The sequence below is a fragment of the Cupressus sempervirens genome, chromosome 7 (assembly GCF_028749045.1).
Source record: "Cupressus sempervirens isolate cs-2001-9-10 chromosome 7, ASM2874904v1, whole genome shotgun sequence".
NCBI classification, from domain to species: Eukaryota; Viridiplantae; Streptophyta; class Pinopsida; order Cupressales; family Cupressaceae; genus Cupressus; species Cupressus sempervirens.
Window position 1 is genome coordinate 159,579,958 of NC_143124.1, and position 22,689 is coordinate 159,602,646.

Genomic DNA, 22,689 nt, shown 5'->3' on the forward strand with positions numbered 1-22,689 from the left:
CGTAGGGTCATGCCCCTACTTGGTTATGTTTCAACATATATATATATATACTTGCCCCAATTTCTATCTGCAGACCATATCAGTAAAATAGGCATATTGATCTCAGACTAAATCAGAATACTACTTCAACAAACATACCTGATTAAGAAGACAAGCAATCACATAAGGAACTAAAAGATCTCCTGAATTAATAAGGTCAAGACTGAAAATATAATTGCTTAGTCTCCACCAATTAAGATCTATTAAACTTTACATGGTATCAGAGCCAAATTGGTAGAGAGTCTTTCAAATTGAATCTTGAATCAAAGGGTGACAATATGTCAAATAATGTTAGAGGACAGACTCGAAGGAGCAGCAAATTTCTTTTCTTGGAAAATTTGGATTATTTCTTGAAGAATTAGAACTAGAATCTTTTATTGAATCTGACATTTCAATCCTAGAAGATTAGGCAGAAAAAGCCACTTGGAAGAGACGAAATAATAAAGCAAGGAAAATCATCGTGGATTCCATAAAAGATCATATTCTTCCATCCATATCAAATCTAAAAAAAGGCATTTGAAGTATTCCAAACAAACAAGGATACGTTTGAAATCAACAACTCAAGTAGATTGTTTACATTAAAAATCAACTAATAAATACTAAAATGAATAAAGGAGAAACAATCTCATCCTACTTTGGAAAGATTTCCGAAATTAAAAATCATCTATCTTCTATTGGAAGCAAAGTAGAAGATCAAGAACTATCGATAATAGCACTTAGAGGATTGCCCTTATTGTGGGAAGCATTCATTCAAGTCATTAGTAGACCTTCAGTACCATCTTTTGATCAACTCTAAATTGATTGCACATCAAAAGAATCAAGACTAATCTCCAGAGGGATCATTTCAAATCAAGAGGGAAAAAATCAAGCTCTTTTTTCAGTCTCTAACAACAAAAGGAAAAAGAGGAAATTCAAAGGAAAGAAATATGACAAAAGGAAAGAGAATAATAATTACAAAAGAAATGACTTTCCAAAGTTAAATGTTACGATTGTGAAAAATTCGAACATACTTTTAGAAATTGTCTAGAAAGGGAAAAATCTTAGCTTCTTTAGTTGAAACAAAGAAAGATGAAAATCTATTATTCTACTCCGCCTTATCAAGTGAGGTGAATTGAAATGAAAATATGTAGATAATAGATAGTGGTGCTTTCCAACATATAACATGATTTAGAGATAAATTTGGAACTTTTGGAAATTACCTTTCTGAAGGAGTCACCATTGGAGACAACTCCACCCATCCAATTAGAGGAATTGGGACCTGTTCTATACAACTAAAGACTGGAGTTACACTAAAATTAAAAGATGTTCTCTTTGTACCAGTCATAAAATGAAATCTAATATCAATCTCTGGACTAGTTGATGAAGGATTTCAAGTCACCTTCAATGAAGACAAAATTTTGTACTAGCCTAAAAACTCAAATCTAAAAAATGTTATCACCATAGGGACTAGAGATGGGACCCTATATAAACTATGCAACATTCAAAAGCAAGCTCTTAATCACGAAGTGACAAATTCTAATGAAGTATGGCATAGAAGACTTGGACATATTGGATTTAGTTCATTTCCAAATATAGAGGAAATCACCATTGGAACACCTAGCCTAAATTCAAAGCATATAGGCACCTGTAAAGGATGTGCCCTAGGCAAGAACATTAAAAGTCCTTTTCACTCCTATTGAGCATAAGTCTAAATCAATTTTGGAAATAGTTCACTCTGACTTATGTGGGCCTATGCCAACACTTTCTCTAGGAGGTTACTCTTATTACATAATATTCATTAATGATTACTCTAGGAAAACTTGGATTTATTTTCTAAAGGTCAAAGAATGAAATGAAGTTCTATCAAAATTTAAAGAATTCAAAGAAGTGGAAAATCAAATGTCAAAAAGAATTAAAACCCTAAGATCAAACAGTGGGGGAGAATATACTTCTGAAAATTTCAAAGCTTTTTGTACATCTGTTGGGATTAAGAGGGAGTATATAATACATTTCCTCAATTGAATGGGGTAGCAGAAAGGAAAAATAGAACCATTGTTGAAGCAGCAAAAGCCATGCTTCATGATCAAAACAGCCACCAATATTGTTATATACATTCAAAACAAATACACTCACTCTATACTAAAAAACATAACATCGGAAGAAGTCTTTACAAGAATTAAACTTGACTTAAGCCATCTTAGAGTTTTTGGTTGCCCTGTTTACATTCACATACCTAAAGAAAGAAAACTAAGTTAGAACCATCTAGGAAGAAAGGGATATTTGTTGGGTTTAGTGAAAACTCTAAAGGGTATAGAATTTATATATCTGGACAAAGATTAGTTGAAGTAAGCAGAGATGTCATATTCGAGGAAAACATTGCATTAAACCTATCTACAAATACAAAAGATGAGCCCGTTATAGACTTAGTGAAAATCTACAAACTGAAATTAAGAGGGAGAACATATTAGAAGACAATGAACTATTACTAGATATAGAAGATAGAGACATCTCCAATCTCGAGAAAGGGCCATTATGGGCAAGAAAAATGATCGAAGAAAATAATGTTGAAGCAGATGAAATTTCCAGGGAAAGCAAGAAAATGAGAAACAAATCTTGTTGTACTGCATTAATAGCTGAGCTTACTAAATCTGAATCATCAACACTTGAAGAAGCCTTGACTTGTCAAGCTTGGAAAGATGCTATGGTTGAAGAATATTAATCTATACTACAAAATGATGTTTGGGATATTGTACCTAGACCAAAAGACAAATCAATTGTTTCTTCACAGTGGTTATATAAAATCAAATATGCATCAGATGGCAGCATTGAGGAACATAAAGCAACGTTTGTTGCTTGAGGTTTTTCTCAGAAGGCAGGCATTGATTATGAAGAAACTTTTGCTCCTTTTGCTCGATGCACTTTGGTCAGAACAATTTTTGCAATTGCAACAACTAAAAGATGGAAGATACATCAAATGGATGTCAAGACTGTATTCCTAAATGGAGTCATTAATGAAGAAGTATACATTGAACAACTTGAAGGTTTTGTTGTAAAAGATAAGAATTTGTATGTGTGTAAACATAAGAAAGCTCTTTATGGCCTTATACAAGCACCTCGAGCTTGGTATGAAAGAATAGACTTCGACCTCACCAAATTATTATACTCAAAGAACGAAGTTGATCTTAACATATATTTCAAAATCTCTAATGATGATCTGTTAATACTTGTTTTATATGTTGATGATCTATTGATTATAGGAAATGATCACCTAATTGAAAGATGCAAACAAGATCTTGTAGCAGAATTTGAAATGAAGGATCTAGGCTTACTACACTATTTTTTGGGTCTAGAAGTCTGTCAAAAGAAAGATCATATCTTTCTAAATCAAGGAAAATACACTTAGGGCATCTTGACTAGATTTGGAATGATGGACAACAAACCGCTTGCAACTTCAATGGAAACTAATCTTCATAAACTAAAAGAGGAAGCAATACATTCAAAATCTATTGATCTTACTCTCTATAGACAAATCATTGGATCTCTCATGTATTTGGTAAATACTAGACCCAATATCTGCTATGCCACAATTATCTTAAGTCACTTAATGTGTGAGCCTAAGAAGATACATTTGATGGCTGCAAAACATATCTTGAGATAATTATGTGGCACTATTGGTCTTGGACTAAAGTACGGAAATGTTAAACTTGAAGGTTATATTGATTCTGATTGGGCTGGTTGTTCCATAAACCTCAAGAGTACAACAAGATGTTGCTTGAGTCTTGGGTCAGCGATGGTATCATGGTTTAGTAGAAAACAACCTACAGTTGCCTTGAGCTCCATTGAAACTGAATACATGGCAGCCTCCATTGGAGCGCGCGAAGCAATATGGCTAATAAAGCTATTATTTCGATTATTTGGAAAGAAATTAGATCCCACTATGTTTCATTGTGATAACCAGAGCTGTATAAAGCTTTCCGCTAATCCGGTGTTTAACAATCGGTCAAAGCACTTCGAAACTCCATATCACTATATTAGAGACATGGTTGACAGGAATGTAATCAAGTTGATCTACATCAGCACTAATGATCAACATGCTGATATTTTCGCCAAGCCTCTTGCAAGGATGAAAATAGAGTACTTCAGAGGTAAATTTGGTATGACAAATTTGTAATTATATTTGTAAATTTATATATATTCATGAAAATTGAAAATTAGATTGTTTGCAATTTTGTAAAATGAAAGGTGACGATCTTTCATATGTGTTTAAGGTCACTATTTTAAGGTGATGATCTTATCAATAGTTGTCCAACATTCTAACACCAAAAGTGTTGAAGGAAAGTGTTATCATTGTTCTTCAGGCCGGATTTTGCCGGATACATTGATAACCATCATGGTTCTTCGCGTCGGATTTTGCCTAACAACGTGAAAATAATTGTAATGGTTTTTTGGGCCAGATTTTGCCGGACACCATAATAGTTAAAATCATAGTTGAGTGGTATTTATACTTGTATATATAAATGTTTCAAACCCTCATTGCTAAAGAGGGAGTGTTAAGAATGTTAGCATTTAGTATATTGAAACATCTGCTGTTTAATCTTAGTTGTTGACATTATATATATAGAAATCTGGCATAATTATACTGCAAGATACCAGTTTAATGAGTGTATTAATTCTTCATTCTTAACATGATATTGATCCTCTACATTCAGATATTAAATTATATCTGATGGTTTACTTCACCACCAATAACATTGGGTGTTATTGTCTTACACTCTGATTGTTATCAAAGGTTATTATGTTTATCATTGATCACTTTTGGGTGTTACCTTGCTCACACCGATTGATAAACCGATTGATAAATCGGGAGTCTTCTTTGTATAACTTACGCACCAGTTGTTTATCAAGAATTGTCATCACTGATTAGTATTGGATGGGATTAGTTATGAACAGGTACTGTTACTATTATATATATATGTTGAGGCATGACCACGTAGGGTCATGCCCCTACTTGTCTATGTTTCAACATATATATGTACTTGCCCCAGTTTCTATCTGCAGATCATATCAGTAAAATCGGCATATTGATCTCAGACTAAATCAGATTACTACTTCAACAAGCATACCTGATTAAGAAGCCAAGCAATCACAAAGGAACTAAAAGATCTCCTGAATTAATAATGCGAAGACTGAAAATATAATTGCTTAGTCTCCACCAATAAAGATCTATTAAACTTTACACCGACAAGTTCAAACCTCAGAAGGTATGATTAAAAAGCACTTTAAAAATACCCTTCCACTACATTGAAGAGTTATATGTATGGAGGGATAAGCTTTCAAGGATGGCATCAAACCAGGGCACTTATCCATACAGATATCAGCAATCAGGTACATAGGTGGATCAGACCAGCGATTCCTAGTAATTGCAGGCTGTAGCATTCCTTTTTAATGGTGTATACATGAGATGCATGTTTAGTATGCATGATCAAGATGTTACCTAACACATTATTTCTTATTTGAGTTGCTAATCTTTCTAGATTATTAATTTATGTAGGTAAGAATCCAACATGGTAAGTTTAGGAAAGGAGTACAAGGAGGGAGAAACTGTTATGAGGTCCTCTTCTACGTATGCCACCTCATGGCAGTGGCAAATATTCCCATGAGGTCAAGGGGGCTCAAGGATGCTCTGCTCTTGGTCTTAGAAGGGAAGGATGCATTAGGCACCCTATTGTAGTTTCCTCAAACCCTTACCTTGGTTGTCCATTATGTTAAGGAACTCTAATCTTAGGAACAAGGATAAGGGTGGTTATGGAAGATGGGAACAACCATTGAATTCCTCACTAGGTACACGTACTCATATGGACGACAAGTGTCACATGATGGCCAAGAGGGAGAACATCTGCTCTAGAGCCCGGGTTAGAGGATTGATTGGATATGGATTCCCCACTAGGTGCACCCCCTAATATGGATGGCAAGAGCCACATGATTTTGAAGAGGGATAGATTTTCTCTTGGGCCGAAGCTAGAGGATTGATCAAATATGGCTTCTCCACTAGGCATACACCCTCTTATGGATGGCAAGGGCCACATGGTGGTCTAGAGGGATATAATCTGCTCTTGGGCCTAGGGTAGAGGATTTATTAAGGCATTGTATCGTCCTTAATTAGACCACATGCAATTCCATGTGGGATGGCACCTCAACTTTAGTTGATTAAAAAATCTCCACCAAAGCCTCCACTTTGTCATATTTTCATTTTAAGATAGAATATTAATAATAATTAGATAATACAATGTTATTAAATAAATAATTATAATAAAATTATGTTAAAATTTAAAACTAATACCAAAATATAAAAATAGGAAATAATAAGTATTTAATCTATATTATCAATGAAATAATATTTAGTATGCTATTGTAAAAAATTAAAAAATAATAAAAGTAAAATGAATAAATAAAGAAATTAAATTAAATACAAGAGACAATATTGTGGAAAGTATGTTATCCTTTTAAAAGAGAATTTAATAATAAATAATAACAAACACAAATGAGTGAGTAAATAAATAATATAACATAGAGTAATATAAATTAACTAAATCTAATAAAAAGTCGAGATATTTAACAAATAGACACGACTCCTTAAAATTAAGATATAAAAGGGAGGAGAGTTAATTTTAGAGATGGAGAAAAAGAGGAGGAGAAGATAGGAGTTCAAAAAAGAAAAACGGAAGAGGAAATTAATATGAAGAACTTTCTTAAAAGATATCAATGATATTGAAAGGATGTGAACCTTCGAAAAGGTTATAATTAAGAATAGTTGTGACTCTTCAAAAATGTTGTAATTATGAAGTGTTGCGGCTTTTCGAAAGGATTTTAGTTATGAAGCGTTGTGACTTTTCGAAAGGATTACAAACATGAAGTGTTGTTACTTTTCAAAGGATTTGTATTATGAAATGTTGCAACTCTTGGAAAAGATGAAACAAAAAAGTATATTTTATCCTTTCCTTATAATTAGAAAAGCAAGAATTTTAGAAAGTAAATATATAGTTGAGATAGTCTAGAAGAACTAATTCATTGAAGGGCCAACTAATGATAGAGCCACATGGACCAAGCAAAGAAGACTGTAAAAAAAATATGTTGATGGATTATTTTTGTTTAATTATATTTATGAATTTATTTATATTAAGGAATCATACTTGTGGATAATTTATGCATATACATATGTATATTTAAAGATGTAATTTGAAATGGATAACACACATGACTTAATGGTTAATGGTTTAAGATCAAGAGTGTCCCTTTTTAGGGAAGAGAGTGATATTAATATGGTTAATAGCTTAAGATCAAGAGAGTCCCGTTGGGAAGAGAGTGATCTTAATATGGTTAATAGCTTAAGATCAAGAGAGTCCCTTTGGGAAGAAAGTGATCTAAATTTCGATATAAAGCCGTAATATTCGGTATATGTTAACATATGCATATGTGTCAAGGGCAATGGATGGAGAATGTCTCTTCTAAGAAGGACTTTAAAGGGAGCACTTCATATAAGTCAGAGAAGTAACCGGGGATCTAAAGAACCTCAAGAGGGTTATTGATCTCGATGTGAAGATGTCTTTAAAGTTGGGTAAGGATAGAGGGTACAGTAGTGAACTATATTTTATTATTATATAAATTTTAACATTGGTTTTGTAGGTATTATTGTCTTCGCTAGTGGGGACATTACACACCTCATATTGTCTGCCTAATCACCATTTTTTGTTTGAAATCTTTGTTTACCGTATAGGGTAAACGAATATTTATCGCATTAATAGATTAGAATGTAACACAAAACCATATACGTTATTCATATAAGCAGACATGCAATTCCAATTACAATCATAATGATCCATAAATCTATTCGGACGATTTTTGTATACTTTTCGAAGGGGTAACTCAACCATCATGCAACCTTTCAGATACTAACTCAACTCGTCGGCTACAATATAGTTTTTACCGACAACATCATCCCCTCCAAAGGAAAAGTTGTCTTTGGACGACAAAATAGAGACAACTTAATTTATTAAATACATCAAAACTCAAAATAAACTAAGAAGTAGAGGGTTGCGTCCTTGATCTAGCTGGTGTGGTAGATGTCCGCTGTGCTTGGAGCTCGTTTAGTTGTGCCCGCAACTCATGTACCTGTTGCGTCCGAGGGTCCAAATTCAATTTGGCTTGCATCTCGAGTTCTAGTGCCCCCAACTGAGATACAACTGTTGCCTTCTCAACAATGAGTGTTGTGCGCTCCTTTTCCCAAGCCACCTTCTTGGTAGCCAAATTCGCTTCTACTGAGGCTAGTTTGGTAGCTGTCTCCTCCCGAGCCCTTACTGTTGCTACCTAATCTGCCTCACTCCTGTGCAGAGCATAATATGCCTCCTGATACACCTGTACTATCCCTCGCTTGAGCTGCTCAACTCTGTTCTCCACCATAGGCTCCTAAGTATTCCACTCCCGCATCTCTGGGGTCTCTGTGCTTGGCCATCCTCTTGCCTCAAAACATACGGAGAAGGCCGTTGGACAACCAATCCTCATAAATGCCAAGGCCTGCTCTAATTCTTGTACTATCGACTCCAAGGCGTGTCTCTGTGTTGAGACTACTACTCGTCTACCTCGAGTCAGTACATTTGCTAAGTATGTCTTGATATCCTCCTCTATAGCTAGGGAAGGGTCAGATGGGGTGGTGTGCTCTATGGCCAATTGCCTATCTCTATCGCTTCCAACATCCTCTCAACCGTACTCCTTGTTAGAGGTGGGGGTGGTGGTGGTTCCATGGTAGGAAGACTCTTTGTTGGGGTTGGGGGATTTGTCACCTCAAGTGCCTCTTTCATGGGTGAGATAATGACAGGTGTCGGCAGTACCGGTCTGATGCTAAACCTCCTAACCAAATACCCACTCAGCTTCTGCTCACTTAAGTCCTCGGCTGTAGCATCCTCACTGGTCAATAATGCATTGTCTATCGTCACCATAGTAGCTAGACCAGCAGTGCGGCCATTAGTCTGACAAGCATTAACACCTCCCCAGCAATGATGCCAAATGTTTATCATATAGGGTCAATGGATATTTATTGCATTAATAGACTAGAATGTAACATAAAACTAGATACATTATTCATATAAGCAGATATGCAATTCTAATTACAATCATAATGATCCATAAATCCATTCAGAGGATGTTCATATACTTCCTGAAGGGTGGTGACTCAACCATCATGTAACCTTTCAGATGCTAACTCAACCTGTCGGCTACAATATAGTTTTTATTGACACCAATCTTTATCATATGAATTGATTTGATTTAGGATGCGTGTGCCACAAAGATGTCCACACGACATGCATGTGTCCTACATATCTACATATTGGAGGTGTCCATTGGAGCATTGCACCAAAATTTGAGAACATACCATTGATTTATCATTTTCACCATATGACATGCACGTGTCCTATGTATCAATATACTGGAGGTGGTCATTGCGGCATTGCACCAAAATTTGAGAACACACCACTGGTTTATCATTTTCACCATATATAAATAAAAAATTACATTTGATTCATAAGGGTAGCATGGAAAAGATATGTGCATGCTTAGAAGATTGTATTATTGGTTCCAATAATCATCATGAACGCATCAGAACAACCACCTAGGTGACAATTAGATTGACACAACTTGATTTACAAGACGATGCAATCTCCAACATAGCAAAGCACACATTTGAATAATAAAGAACCATAACATTGTACAATCACCTACCAAATATGCCAATTACAACACACTTATTGTGCAAACTTTAAATATCAGAAAACTAATTGATAATGGAAGAAGACTCATAATTTTTTGTTGTGACAATCTTTATAGACACAACACCTAGAACAGATACAAGGATAAGCATAAACTAAGTGAATAAAGTTAAAAGAAAAGATGTAGTCTCCAAAGCTTTGTCAACGCTTTACTGTTGTTGTATCCTCTACAATGCCTTCACTGTGCATTATTGTTATGCTCTAGTCCTTGAGTCTCTCCTTTTTATTTTCACATTCTGAAAACATTCCTAAACCCTTAAAAAATTGATTTTCAGATTAAATCACTTTTTTATTGACCTTGGATGAGTTTTTTCATATGTTTTATTAGATGTTATTGTTTTGTAGTTTTAATTTGATAAATTACATCAAGATATGTATATATATGCTATATATATAAATATAAACTTATGTATATAATTTGAAGATATATATGTATATATATAGCTGGGATGATTCATCTCCTTCGTTCCTCCTAAAGCTGAATGTTTATTTGGAGTCTCTAGATTTAAGAGCTTGCTTTAGTTATTGGATTTGGAATCTCTCCCCTCGGCCTCAAAGAGATGCAGGTTGGATGATTTGGTTCGATGTGGCCCTCTGCATATAGGAGAGTGCCTTTAGAATAGTAGGCATGCGAGGATGGGATCGATTGATCACTCACAAGCAGAGGGAGTTGAAGAATGCTCGCAAGCAGGGTCTTATATAACAAACATGTCAAGGGAAGCCTATAGTTGGAACATCCATACCACATACATGGCAGTGCTAGTACATTTGCAGCGATCTCGGAAAATCAACATGGCATTAGAGCCAAGCTGCAAATGAATAAAAATGAAAGGACACCAAATAAGAACATGCATCGAATTGTATTTTAAATATACAACAGACATCATGTTTATAAGATTATAATCCAAGCTCAATTGAAGATTTTGAAAACAAGGATTCACAAGTTTCCACAGGAATTTATGTATTTTGAGATATGAAGAGAGGGAATAAAACCCTGAACCAAAAAATAGAGGATTCTAGCAGATGAGAGGATGCAGACTTGGACGAGTTTGACCTTGTGAAGGCATTGCAGGCCTCACAATGCCTCCCGTGCAATCAACGCAACAAACAGCCCGTTTCTCATCACACAACTCCTGAAGATACATGAAATGTAAGGGCACCTCACAGATTCCCTGGCCTAGTTGGAGTCCTTCTGAGAAATTTTCATTCAAAGGACGATATAATCTTTGTCAATGAGCAGCTTGGACCTTAACCTTCCATTATCAAATTAACTTGGCTTTTAAACAAGGTTTGTGGCTTTGCGCAATGGATTACTTGCATAGGGAAAATACTAGTCTTGGTCCTATTAATGCTATCCAATAAGATAGTAGGGACTTCTTTGACAATCACTCTCACATCAATACGAGACTTAGAAATTGCAGAAGCACTGATAGCTCGATGCTAGTGCCAAAGGTTGCCAAAAGCCTAATAAAGACCGTGAGGTTTCAAGAATGAAGACCAAAATTTTCCATGCTCCCCTCATGCCCTCTAGGTCGAGGTGACTTATGGTTAATGACTTCCCTAGTTTGGATGATAAGTTTTAAGGCTCTCGATAATATAAAACAAAAATAAAATCATGATGGAGAGTGGATGAAAGAAAAACATCATCATACAAGTCGTCCACCTTACATTGATTGCCCTCTCATCTACACATCGAGCATGTAGATCAAAGCACTCGCTGAAAAATGGATTTGTAGCTCTTTGAGCCCTCTCAAACTCTGCACTCTACAATCTACCATCATGAGACAATACATAGGCTTTGCTTCTTGGACCATATATGCACCCCTAATTTGACATTGACTTTGATAGGTGGCAACTTTGACATTGACTTTGATAGGTGGCAACTCTAACATTGACTTTGACAGGTGACAACTCATGATCAAGATAATGATGGCACATACGAGATTTCAATCTTGAATATCGAGTTTGATTAATGTCATATGAAGACAAAAATTATCGGCACAAGGAATCGTTGACTCATCTAGTGACTAGGATGTTTTCTAGAAAACACGACAGATATATGGTGTGAAGATGGTTGTCAACAAACACACATGTCGGTTACAAGACTTGATTTGTTAAATTTTCATTCAAAGGACTACATAATCTCTGTCATGAGCAGCTCGGGTTTTAACCTTCCACTATCAAATTGACTTGGCTTTTGGACAAGTTTTGTGGCTTTGCGCAATGGATTACTTGCACAGGGAAAATCCTAGTCTTGGTGCTATTAATGCTAGCCAATAAGATAGTAGGGACTTCTTTGCCAATCACTCTCACATTAGTGTGAGACTTAGAAATTGTAGAAGCACTGATAGCTTGATGCTTGTGTCAAACGTTGTCAAAAGTCTAAGAAAGGCCATGAGAGGTTTCAATAATGAAGACCAGAATTTTCTATGCTCTCCTCATGCTCTCTAGGCCGAGGTGACTTATGATTAATGATTTCCCTAGTTTGGAAGATAAGTTTTAAGGTTGTCGATAATATAGAACAAAAATAAAATCACGATGGAGAGTGGATGAAAGACAAACGTCAATACGTAGGCTTTGCTTCTTGGACCAAATCTGCACACTTGATCTGACATTGACTTTGACAGTAGGCAACTTTGACATTGACTTTGATAGGTGGCAACTGTAACATTGACTTTGATAGGTGGCCACTGTAACATTGACTTTGACAGGCGACAACTCATGATCAAAACAATGATAGCACATACAAGATTTTAATCTTGAATATCGAGTTTTATCAATGTCATATGAAGACAAAAATTATCAGCACTAGGAATTGTTGTCTCATCTAGTGACTAGGATGTTTTCTAGAAAACACGACAGATATATGGTGTCAAGATGATTGTCAGCAAACAAACAGGTGTCGGTTCCAAGACTTGATTTGTTATAGATACACCAATTTGACTTCGGCTCAGATTAGATGTTACACAAAGGCTAGGAACATTAAGGAGTCATAGTATATGAAAATTGGTACGTAAAATGAGGCTTCACTATTTTTTTGGTTTAAGTTTCCTAGGATAAGGGACCTTCGATATTTTTCTTTTTTGAGGCAAATACCATTTATTGATAAAAACAATTCTTGTCATGAGTATATGAAAGGTGCCTTATTGTGCTCTATTGGGTTGTCAAATCTTTCAAAGGTTTTGATGAATGCCTTGTTAGCAAGGACCAAGACTTGTGAGTTCTTTGTAGTCACTACCGTTTGGTTGTCTTCAGAATATAATCAATGCATTGTCAACAAGGTTTGAGACTTGAGAGTTACAACATCTTTTATAAAATCAACACCAACTACAAAAGGAAGAGATTATTTTGATAAAGAGGTTATGATGTTGTGCATTGAGAAGATGATTCTATCTAGATATAATGTAACATAACAACCAAGTCAAAATGATTTAAAAAAGAATGATATTGGAGTGGAAATGGAAGATTAATGTTTTGACAAAGATTTTGCAAGAATTTAAAGAGTTTGTGTATACAAGAACTTGAGGTTCAAGGGGTATTGATATTAGCATCTAGAGAATGAACCAAAAGATTGCATCATATATGTTGATTTGCAAATAAGTATTTTCCTTAAGTATTACATTTATCTATTCATCGGAGTCTCTCTCTTATTTGTATTTCTAGACATACTATAAGAGCTATTTGTGATGATCTTTTCCTTTCTCTTCGAGGATGTTATTGCAGGAAAAGGGAGAGTGATATCAGATTTAGAGGGAGTCTGACACTTCTTCAAAGACAATCTTGAATGAGGAGCTCAGATGATTGATATTTAATGGGAGTTCAAAAGTCCTTGTAAGTGACTATGATTTTTATGGGCCTATTCCCTTTGAACATCATTAGGAAGTGACGATTTCCAAATGATCATCACTTGTATTTGCAAAAGTTTTTGAAAGGTGACGATCTTACAATAATTGAATTTTCTATTATGATGGATATCTAAATATGTCTATGTAGATCATGATGATTTTACTTTGCATTGTGGATGTTTATATAGTAAGCATTATGAGAATGCATGTGCACATACCTTATAAACATTTTTTGAGTACATGGTGAATGTCATGTAGATTGATGTTCTGGAGGGTCATTACACAAAGTACTTGGTGAAGATCATGTGACTTGATGTTCTGGAAGGCCATTACTCATAGTACTTGGTGAATATCTTGCATCTCAACATTCTAGAAGGCCATTACTCAGAGAGTATTTGGCGAATATCATTGATATTCTGGGAGACCAAAACTCATAATATTAGATGTGATATCAAATGTTATTTGAGTACTTGGTGAATATCATGTATTTTGGGAGACCAATACTCATGACATCAGACGTGATATCAAACCTTATTTGAGTACTTGGTGAATATCATGTGTTGATATTCTGGAAGACCAATACTCATGGTATTAGATGTGATATGAAAATGTTGAATATCTTTTGATCAATGATATTCGTATGTTACATGGAGGTAATATATGGTCATGTTTTTATCCTCCCTAGCAAGAGGGAGTGTTGATGTTTTGTAGCTTTGCGCAGATAAATTACATCAAGATATATGAGTTTAATTATGATAATGAACAGACATGTCCCTTGAAGGGATATGCCTATTCTCTCACTCTCATATATATAAGGGGAGGCTGGAATTGGAACATATGTACCAAATACAAGGCAGTGCTTGGTACATTTGCAGTGATCCCAAAAAATCAACAGGAGATACTTGCATTTTAGCAATTTCTGCAGCAATAATTGCTGCAATTTTTACTGAAAACATGTTGCCAAGTTTTTAGGTAATTAACTCGCTTGCATGTTTGCCCCACAAGTTCTTACAGGTTTTTTCAACACAAATTTCAACCATTCACTCTGTTTATTTTTTTGTTGTGAGACCTGGCTGATTAATATGATAGTAACATGCAAGGAGAGTAAATAGGTTGTTCACATTAGGGAACCTTTTTCAGGTGCCTTAGGTTGGAAAATGGGTGGTTCTGCTTGAAATTTCATCTTTGTAACTGGAACCAATATCTTTTATTGGGAGCTTATGATAATAACATAGTATGTAACATGGTAGAAGCTTTTTAATATACAGTTTTTGCCAGATATGATGTTTTTCTTTCAGCATGAGCGCAAGAAGAGAAATTAGCAGAATCCATTTCACCATGAATAGTTGAGTTTTTAGATATACTCAGTTTTTACTCTCGATTAAAATGCATTTTGGTAGGTATTTACTATTTTATCATTCAATATGCATTATTAAATGATTTTTCTACCATAACTTTCTGAATTTCGTCCAAAGCTTTTTGTAAACTGAGTATATTGTGTGTTGTTGTGGCAAATTGCAAGGTCTACAAATCTGGATTCATGGACCACTGAGCAATTAAAACTGATGAGTTTTGGTGGTAATGGGCGGGCACGTATCTTCTTTAAGCAACATGGTTGGGCAGATGGTGATGGGAAAATAGAATCTAAGTATACATCAAGAGCAGCTGATCTATACAGGAAGCTTCTTATGAAAGAAGTAGCTAAAAGTGTGACTAGTTCTGTTCCTGCAGTACCTCCATTGCCTGATTCTCCAACTAAATTGGATGCTCCTATAAAGGAATCTCCAGAATATAAAGATACAAGTAGCATTATAGAAGATAAAATTCTGGAGCAACCAAAGGCAGTATTGTCAGGTCCTTCTCGACAACCTCCTGCCAGTGCTGTGAAAAAGACATCAGTTTTTGGAGCAAAGAAGATGAGTGGAGGGAAGTCAGGAGGAGGTTTAGGTGTAAAGAAGCTAACTGCTAAGGTAATTATTGCTCATGTGATTTTTTTTCGCTGTAGGCATAATAGATTTGATATTCGGCTTCATTCTTCCCTGAAGGGTTATCAATTTTTTAGTGAGTCCATTATGGTTTGATGGTTTTATTCCTCTGGTTTGCAACATGGATGCTGTGAGTGACTGCTATTTTCTCTCGGGTTTTGTCATTTTATGGTCAAGATGTATCTTTTGTCTCTCTTTATTTGTTTCTCTGCTATTGGTATTCTTCCTGGTGCAGGTCGTTTCTGCATGTCATGCATTTATTTAGTTCTTAAGCAGTCTCATCATCTAAATATTTTCAACTAAATGATCTCTAATCAATTCTATGTTGTCCATTCTATAACTCTGCATTCATAGCTGTGACATTGGTGATAGGAAATTTGACTTCAAATTTTTGATGGGTCTGCAAATATTTGAACAGCCAAATGAGAATCTCTATGATCAAAAGCCATCTGAACTCCCCATTGTAACACCAGTTGCAACAAGTTCAGTAACAGAGTCAGCGCCTCCTCGAACCTCACGTTTTACTTATGCAGAAGAGCAATCAATGACTAATTATGATGGCCAGACTTCTTCTAGTCATGTTCCAGCACCATCCACCAGTATGGACTTGTTCTCTGAATTTGGTCTGTCAGGGAACCGTAAATCAGGAGGTTCTAGCCGCCCTAGACCACAGGTATGATATTCTATTGGCGTCTTTATCAAATAATATCAACAATGTACTATTCTGGCCTATTATAAGCACAATTGTAGGATGCATAGTGTTTTCAAGGTTATTTATCTGTGACATCATCTTGCTTTTGTTTGGATAGAAGATTGAAGAAACTGGTGAGGCACAACGGAAGTTTGCAGGTGCAAAATCCATATCTTCTTCTCAATTCTTTGACGAGGATAAGAAGATTGTTGATGCTGATGGTCAGATGCGTCTGCAGAAATTTGTGGTAAGATTGTTTTCTGAATTTCATATCTTGCTGTTGTATACAACTGCAAGGCTTCTTTTTGATCCTGAGATGTGCTTTCCAAATGTTCATTTACATATCAAGGTATTCATCTTTGGATGTCAATCTGTTCCCTTGTCGCTGGTTCAGGTTCTGGTTCAGATCCTTGTTTGCTTTTATGTATTCAGTTTGTTTTGGATTTTTGTTTATTAAACAGATATTATAACCTAGAAACAAGGATAGCCACGTAACTTACATTTAATTAATAGAACAACTGTAATTTTTTATAAATTGGTATTTTGCTGATATTAAAGACGTAACCCCTTTTTTGCAAACCTTACATAGCATAAAAATTGAAATTAAGACCTACTTGTTATGTGTTGGATGATTAAAAGTAAAGTCTTTGTTCTAAAATTTTCAATAACGTGAAGCCAATATTTTTTTTAAAGATAAATGCAGAAGGTAATACTCCAAAAGGTCTCTAAAAATCTAAAGGCAAATGTGGTAACAGATGATTACATCTCCATAAATCTATCATTTCATATTTATATTCATCACCCATAATTGGATTGAGTAGGAGGAGGAAAAATCAAAGGTGCTGTTAAGTGAGAATTTTCTTGGATTCTATACTGTAATGGCATTGTTTGTATGATTGTTGAAAAACTCTGCTATATATTGCTAATAGTGCAATATATCACCCATAAATATTATAATCTAATTTAATAGTGAATTTATATTCATGCTGTTACCTATATAATAAATTATAATTTTATAATTGTGTTTATAACTTATGAATATATTCACAAATTATAAATGCTGTATACATTCAGTATGAATATATTAAATTTATAAAATTGTATCTATTCTTTAGATTTTTAGTGTTTATTATTTGTAAAATTGTAAATGAATGTTCATGAAATAAATTATAATTTTGTATTAATCTAGAGTCACAATGTAGAGATTCATAAACTTATGAAATAGATTTCTGATTAATAAATATTTATTAAAATATATTCATAAATTTAAAGATATCAGATTTCCACAATCCATTTCATAAATTTATGGCTATAGATTAATTAAGATGGATTTACAATTTTACAATTCATGAATAAAGATCAATAAATATAGATTTGATTCTCCAAATTTTATAGGTTTATTATTGTACTAAAGTATTATTTATTTTATGCTTTCTAATTATTGGTCATCTATTTTTGCTAGTTTCTCTAAGTCTACCTATTTCTTTACAAGATGGATGGTGACAGAACAAGGGACAAATAATTGAAACATGGACACCAGGAGCAAATCAAGGAGATGTGACTTGTAACCTAACACTAAATAAATGATTGGGAGCATAAGTTGGCTGAAATATCACCTTGCAAAGAATCCATGTAATTATATTAGGTGTGATGGCTGCCTCAAAGAGGCTATGAGGGAGGCTTTGGTAAGCCTTGAAGAATATTGGAAAGCCTTGAAGAATATGCACAAAAGAAGGTAGCAAAAAAAGGACAATGGAGTCCATGGAAGCATTAATGGGGGATTTTAGTTCTACAGGCTTACAAATAGGTGTATGGCTTCTTCTTCCATTAGGCCATGGATACAGGGAGTGGCAAGTGTGAGCAAGCATATATCAAACTTTTGGGTGGCACGTAATACTCTTAGTGCTCAACTTGAATTGCAAGGCACTGCATGGAACAAAGAGATGCACTAGAAGACAAAGGTGGTAGTTGCAAGATTTTATTACTACAACGATATCTCCTTCAATGTTTTATGTAGTCCATATTGGGATCAATTGGCCACTGCAGTGACCGTTTCTGTTAAGGGGCTCAAAGCCCCAAGTCGTCATGGGGAGAGTGGTTTGTTGTTACACAATGAGGTCCAAAACATTCATCAATTTGTGGAAGAGCAAAGAAGAGTTTGGGAACAAATAGGTTGCACTATTATATTGATGAGTGGGCATATGGCAAGAATAGTACACTAATCAACCTTTTAGTTATTTGAGGGGGATAGTAGGTGAAAAATGTAGACTTTGTGCAACACGTTCGATGAAATGGCGGTTGAAGTGGGAGTGGTTAATGTTGTTCAAATTGTGACTGATAATGCAGCTACATTATGTGGTAGCTAGTAGATTTCTGATAGATAGGTACCCTTAGAGATGTCTTGACTTGCTCCTTAAGGAGCTAAGGGAACTGAGATTGATGGAGAAAGTGGGTGAAGATGGAAGGAATATCACAAATTACATCTGCAATCACTCATGGGTCACGAGTCTTATGAGAGAGCACATTGATGGTAAAGATCTTGTGTGATTGGGAGTCACACGCTTTGACACTAATTTTCTTACCTTGCAGAGCATATTAGCCACATTGGCCAACCTGAAGCAGATGTATGTGAGTGATATATGGTTGGAGAGTCCTTATGCCAAGAAGTTTGAAGCAAAGAAGGTTGTGAAGGCTTTGTTTGATGTTTAGATATGACAAACTAATGGAGGAGATGATGAATGTAAGTTTTCAAACCTTGAGTAATGATTTATTATTTAATTTTCATATATTGCAATTCACTGATTTTTGTTAAATTATTATGTCTAGGCATGGGTATCTATATGACATCATAGATAGGGCCAAAGAAGTCATTCAACACTTGTATAAGTCAAATTAGACCAAATATAAATCCATATGTAACATAATCGATCGTAGGTGGAACTTGCATCTCCACTAAGATATTCATGCTTTTCCTGAATCCCCCAATTTTACATCAACACTTTTAGAGCAAATGCAAAGGTTCAGGTCAGCATGGACACATGTATTCATAGATTAGTTGCTGATTTGGACCTTTGAGCCCTTGTACTTGATGTGTTTCAGAGCTATAAGAGGGCCGATGGACCATTGCTGTCTTTTCATCTGTTTGCAAACGTAGGAGAGAGACACCTTGCAAGCAGGTAAACAAGAACATTTGTTTCGTTTCATTTTACCATTTATTTTACTCATTAAGTGGGCTGGGTTCACAAATTTAGATTGGTCAAGTTGATTTGTTGATAGGATGTCCACTTCTTTGTATGATTTCAATTTTGGTAGGGGTGTAGTCACATAAGATAGTAAAAAGAAACAAGTAGTATTTCTTTCCTCAACATAATTAGAGTATCAGGGAAGAGTCAAAGTAGTGTGTTAGGTAATCTGTCTAGGGAGGATGTTTTTAGATATGTAAATGTTTCAAGTTGGTCCTTAAACCCTTGTATTGTGAAAATATTGGGGTGTTGAAGGTGCCAAGAATTTAATTTTTGAGGAGTGTAAAAAACATGTCAAGCTTATTTCCTATGGCAACTTGTGGAAGATAGACTTGTGACATTGTAATATGTTTTGACAAAGGACTATATTGGAGACATTCTTACAAGTTGGTGATGTAGTCTATCTAGGGAGGTTGTTTTTAGATGTGCAAATGTTTCAAGTAGGTCCTCAAGCCCTTTTATTGTGAAAATAGAGGGGTGTTGAAGGAGGCAGCCAAGAATTTAATCTTTGAGGAGCATACAAAACAAGTCAAGGTTGTTTCCTATGGCAACTTGTGGAAGATAGACTAGTGATATTGTATTATGTTCGAATTGAGGACAATGTTGTAGACATTCTTACCAAATCTTTAAGTCTTCAAAAATTCATCAAATTTTTGGATAAACTTGGTGTAGTTGATAGATTGACCATTAAAAGAGGATTGTGTTGTGAGGTTTCTCACTATTGCCCCAATGCAAATGTAGACCCCCTCTTTTTCCTTTAGTAGTAGTAGTTGTTTGGTGGTAATTTTCAAGTCTCCAAGTCAAAGAGACGAGTTTGAGCAACTTTAGTCAAGTCTGTCAGGGATGCTAGGGAGAGTTGGGCTAAGCTAGCCAAAGAGTTGAAATCAAGGATATGTGATTTAATGAGTTAGAAGCTTTTGAAAATCCTTGTTCTAGTTTTGATTTCATCTTAGAAAGTCATGAAAGATTGTGGGAGGCAACACTGCTGGAGGAATGTTGAATCTTGAAACTTAGCTGTCTAGTTTTTTGGAAACTCCCAAAATCTGTAGGCGTAAATGATGTAAAGACTGTTGAGTGTCGTGTAGTATAGGTTTGATGACAGGAAGATAAATTTATTGTGTTGTACTTGTCATTGATGTTAATTTAGTGTTGTAATGGTTGATAGTGTTTGAGTAGTTGAATCCAATGTTGCAATAGGAATTAGAGTGTGCGGTTCTTATGGGAGACTTAGAGATGTTTCTAGATGTTGTATGTTGGTTTATAGAGGTTTCACAACATGCATGGAGAGAGTTATGATTGATTGGAAGATGATAGAGAAACCAAAAATGCAAATAGTGATAGAGGATGAATGATTTGATTGGTCTATCAAATTTGTGTGGATATTGTTGTTGTGGTTTAGTTTGAATCATCTTGATTGAGCTATGAAATTGTAGTTGCAATTGCAAGGTGATTGGAATATTGGAAGGCATAGTTTCAACGAACAAAAGATCGTTTTGTGTGGGTTGGCAACATATTTGGAAAGTCGGTGTTATAGCTTCAATTGGTGATTCGATTGGCTGGGGTGAAGCTTTTCATGAACCAGGTGTAGGCCAAATGTGCAATGATGAGTTGGCTTTGCATTGATCAAGGCGATCAGATTTATCAAGCACATGATAAGTGTTCGAGTAGTTGAATCCAATGTTGTAAGAATTGGAGTGTGCGGATCTTATGGGAGACATAAAGATGTCTCTAGATGATGTATGTTGGTTTGTAGAAGTTTACAACATGCATGGAGAGATTTATGATCATTGAAAGTTGACAGAGACGAAAGAGCAGATAGTGACAAAAGATGGATGATGTGATTGATCTATCAAATTTGTGTGGATATTGGTGTTGTGGTTCAGTCTGAATCATCTTGAAGCTATGAAATTGTTGTTACAATTGCAAGCTGATTAGAGTATAGGGAGACATAGTTTCAATGAATAGAAGATCGTTTGTGTAGGTTGGCAACACATTTGGAAAAGTCGGTGTTAGATCTTCAACCGATATGATGATGCGGCCGGTTGTGGTGAGTCTTTTGTGATCTAGGTGTTATGGTGACATGGAAGGTCAAATGTGCAATGATGAGTTAGCTTTGCATTGATCATAGTGATCGGATTTATAAAGCACATGGAAGCGTATTGGAAGAGTCTAAAAGTTTGACTATTCTTGATAAAATCGATGTGTGAATGAATTTGGAGTCTAAAATGGATCTATAAATATATTAATATTGTTTGGTATTACTTTTGGGTGGACTAGGATGAAGTGCGAAGATTCAAACAATGAAATTCAAATGTAATATGTTTTGTTTAAGGCAATGGCTGCCGTAGTGAGTGGAAAATGCACTTATATCCAGTTTGGTGAATTGTGAAGTTGTAGATTGTGGATGTTTGGGTGTGATCAAGAGAAGGGTGTGGAGAGCCTGCAAGAAAAGCAGAAGAATGAGCTTAACTGGATTTGTACTGGCTAAGGAGAAGTGTTATTCTCAAAGAAGTTCTCCAAGAAAGCCCCTTACCAGGTTGGTCCTTGTTGGCAATTTGGCTAAGGTAGATATTGAATGTTGTCATTTATGGCAACATATCTTCAGTATGAAGAAGGCAAACCTTGAAGATGAAGTTATGGCATTCATAGTTAGAAAATTATCTAAGTATCTGTTAGTTTATCTGGCAAAGTAGAAACAGTTTTGATATACGTAGTTGACAGACATTATTGGCACATGTGCAATTAGGTACAAATGAGACAAAATGTCAGGATGATGTGTTCGAGTGCACGAGTCAGTATAGAAGGAGATATAACAGTTTTACGAATTGAGGCAATATACAAACAAGAACAAAGTATGACAGGAAATGAATAATTATGGATTAAGTAAACAAAATAATTACTTAATTTATTAGGGACGACATCCTAGATATTAACCCTAAGACAAGAAGTTGTAATACTATATTTTGTCAAGCGTGTGAAAGGTTGAAGGCCGATTGGATAGTATTTTGAGAATTACAAAGATATAAAGGAAAGTTTGTAAATGCAAAGTTAAGTGTGCTTCTAAGGAAGACTATGCAAACTTTATAT

The 22,689-nt window shown here is 35.2% G+C and overlaps 1 protein-coding gene across 2 annotated transcripts in view; it reads left to right on the plus strand.

Moving 5' to 3' along the window:
* The window catches only part of LOC149545999 (putative ADP-ribosylation factor GTPase-activating protein AGD9), an 89,621-nt gene that overhangs the window by 54,169 nt on the left and 12,763 nt on the right, over positions 1 to 22,689 (plus strand). Inside the window, exons 3-5 of one of the 2 annotated variants that reach the window (XM_089790938.1) lie at positions 15,207 to 15,654; positions 16,088 to 16,342; positions 16,479 to 16,607. In XM_089790938.1, coding sequence (XP_089647064.1) covers positions 15,207 to 15,654; positions 16,088 to 16,342; positions 16,479 to 16,607 — 832 coding nt within the window. The remainder of the gene's footprint in view (positions 1 to 15,206; positions 15,655 to 16,087; positions 16,343 to 16,478; positions 16,608 to 22,689) is intronic. The other variant, XM_089790939.1, reaches the window with a different exon arrangement.